At 43.5% G+C, this 2,755-nt stretch overlaps 2 protein-coding genes across 2 annotated transcripts in view; one reads left to right on the forward strand and one right to left on the reverse strand.

The window, feature by feature from the left end:
- Positions 1-937, reverse strand: part of LOC118342467 (ribosome biogenesis protein NOP53-like) — a 4,290-nt gene extending 3,353 nt beyond the window's left edge. The window contains exon 1 of the mRNA XM_035681020.1: positions 647-937. Within this exon, the coding sequence (XP_035536913.1) occupies positions 647-937 (291 nt within the window). The remainder of the gene's footprint in view (positions 1-646) is intronic.
- A 612-nt stretch (positions 938-1,549) lies between these two features.
- The window catches only part of LOC118342468 (death-associated protein kinase 2-like), a 4,096-nt gene continuing 2,890 nt past the window's right edge, over positions 1,550-2,755 (forward strand). Inside the window, exons 1-2 of the mRNA XM_035681021.1 lie at positions 1,550-1,640; positions 1,722-1,758. Of these exons, the coding sequence (XP_035536914.1) occupies positions 1,550-1,640; positions 1,722-1,758 (128 nt within the window). The remainder of the gene's footprint in view (positions 1,641-1,721; positions 1,759-2,755) is intronic.

Below are 2,755 nucleotides of genomic sequence, written 5' to 3' on the forward strand. Positions count from 1 at the left end.
GACTTTGACAAGGGCCAAATTGTGCTACTGTAGCTCAAGCAAAGTTAATGCTGGTTCTGATAGAAAGGTGTCAGAAAACACAGTCCATCACAGTTTGTTGGTATGGGACTGCAGAACATTGTGACCACCAGGGTGCCCAGGTACTCAGAATGATCGGTGTATTTTGGCATGTCCGTCAGGAGCTGAATGACCCTGGATTAAGAATTACACTATATGGACAAAAGTATTGGCCACCTGACCGTTACACCAACAGGGACTAAAAAGACATTATATTCAAATACATCTACATTAATATGGAGTTGGCTATAACAGCTTCCACTCTACTTTTCACAAGATTTTGGAGTGTTTCTGTGTGAATTTGGGCCCATTCATTCTGTAGAGCATTTATGAGTTCAGGCACTGATGTTAGATGAGAAAGCCTGGCTCGCAATCTGTGTTCCAGTTCATCCCAAAGGTGCTCCATGGGGCTCTGTGCAGGCCAGACAAGTTCTTCCACACCGAACTCATCAAACCATGTCTTTATAGACCTTGCTTTGTGTGCTGGGGCACAGTCATGTTGGAACAGAAAAGGGCCTTCCGCAAACTGTTGCCACAAAGTTGGAAGCATAGTATTGTCCAAAATGTATTAGTATGCTGAAGCATTCACATAACCCTTCACTGGAGATAAGGGGCCTAGTCCACCAAACTTCACAGTTGGCACAATGCAGTCAGGCAGGTAACGTTCTTCCGGCATCTGCCAAACCCAGACTCGACCACCTGACAGCCAAACAGAGAAGCGTGATTCGTCACTCCCCAGAACATGTTTCCACTGCTCCACAGTCCAGTGACGATGCGCTTCACACCACTCCATCCGACGCTTGGCATTGGACTTGGTGATGTAAGGCTTGCATGCAGCTGCTCGGCCATGGAAACCCATTCCATGAAGCTCACACCGCATAGTTTTTGTGCTCACATTAATACCAGTGAAAGTTCAAAACTCTTAGGCTATGGAATCAGCAGAGCGTTGGCGACTTTTACGCACCATGCGCCTTAGCAGTCGTTGACCCTGCTCTATAATTTTACGGTCTGAGTTGCTATTGTTCCTAAACGCTTCCACTTTCTAATAATATAACTTACAGTTGACCGTGGAATATCCAGCACGGATGATTTCACGAACCGTCTTATTGCAAAGGTGGCATCCTATCACAGTACCATGCTTGAAGTCACTGAGCTCTTCAGAACAACCCATTTTGCATCACAAATGTTTGCAAATGGAGACTGCATGGCTAGGTGCTTGACTTTATACACCTGTGGGTCTGATTGAAACACCTGAATTCAAGAATTAACAGGTGTGGCCAAATACTTTTGCCCATATAGTGTAAGTGTTTTTTTTAACGTAGTACATGATAATATCGTATATCGTCCCATCCCTAGCTGTCTGACTGTCCATCATAATTAAACTAATGACATGATTCTGAGTCACATTGAGCAATATAAAAAAAAATCAATATATACAACCAACAAAGGAAGTAATGTAATGTAGTAATAATGTAGTAAGTAATGTGCAAATATGGCAGTGATGTTGTCAGATAAGTCCAGTGCTGATGTAGAGATTGTGAGTCTGTGCCGTAGGGTGCAAGTGGCAGATAGAATGAGGAGCCGTGAGAGGGGTTGTTTATGAGGGATAAGGCCTGAGGAAACAAGCTGTGGAGGTGGTGTGCGTGTGTGGTCCCGGTTTTTAGGGCTCTCATTGTCAGCTGAGAATGAGAATCAGCCATGGTGAGTTTGGTCAATGATTTTCTCTGCAGGCCGTGCAGCAAGCTGTAGTCTTTGAATGCAGCGATGCAGAGTCAGAGGGGGATTGAAGAGGTGTTAATGGATTCATTACTGCATTGTAAAACTAGACCGGCAGCCCATGTTTAGCTCACAATCATTGGTGTGGAGAGTGAGTACAGAACACAGCCCTGTGAGGTGGTGGTGCTGAGGTATAGTGGTTTTAAAATGTGGTCATGGACAAACTCCTTCATTTTGTAAAGGAAGTAGTGAATTCACTGGCAGATAGGAGTGGAGACACTGAGGTGCATGGGTTTTTAGTGACAGAAGTGAAAGCAGAGCAGTATGTGGGCATAGTATGTTGTGATGGTCAGTGTTGTACAAGTTCACAAGAGTTCAGTACACACAGATTGAAATGAATTAGACCCTGTTCACTGTTCACAATTTTTTAATTTTAAAGAATGGGCAGTTCACGGTCATTTCTTCAAATTATTTTTTAAATAGCTTTACAAAATAGTGGGAGTTTGACTTGTTTGGAGGAACTTTGCATCTGTTGGTTGTGGTCTTACTGTTTGTTAAAGCTGCAGTAGGTAATAAAAAAAAACAAAAGAAGCTTTTTGTCATATTTGCTGAAACGTTCACTATATCCTGACAGTAGTACATGAGACACATAATCTGTGATCATCAGGTTCCTCTGGCTCCTCCTAGTGCCTAGCACTTGCCTCAGTCAAGCTTCGTTAAACCGTTTACAGTTAGTACAAAATGCAGCCGCCAGACTTTTAACCAGAACCAGCCGTCGGTCCCACATTACTCCTGTTCTTGCATCCCTTCATTGGCTTCCGGTAAAATTCAGAATCAATTATAAGATCTTACTGATTACATATAAGGCACTTCATGACCTTGCCCCCGTTACATTTCAGACCTCCTTGTTCCTCATTCCACTCCTCGGCCACTTCACTCCTCAAATCTCTGCCTTTTATCCGTTCCACGCTCTACCTGTAAA

The sequence above is a fragment of the Morone saxatilis genome, unplaced genomic scaffold (genome assembly GCF_004916995.1).
Source record: "Morone saxatilis isolate NCDOM2014 unplaced genomic scaffold, NCSU_SB_2.0 Contig9, whole genome shotgun sequence".
NCBI classification, from domain to species: domain Eukaryota; kingdom Metazoa; phylum Chordata; class Actinopteri; family Moronidae; genus Morone; species Morone saxatilis.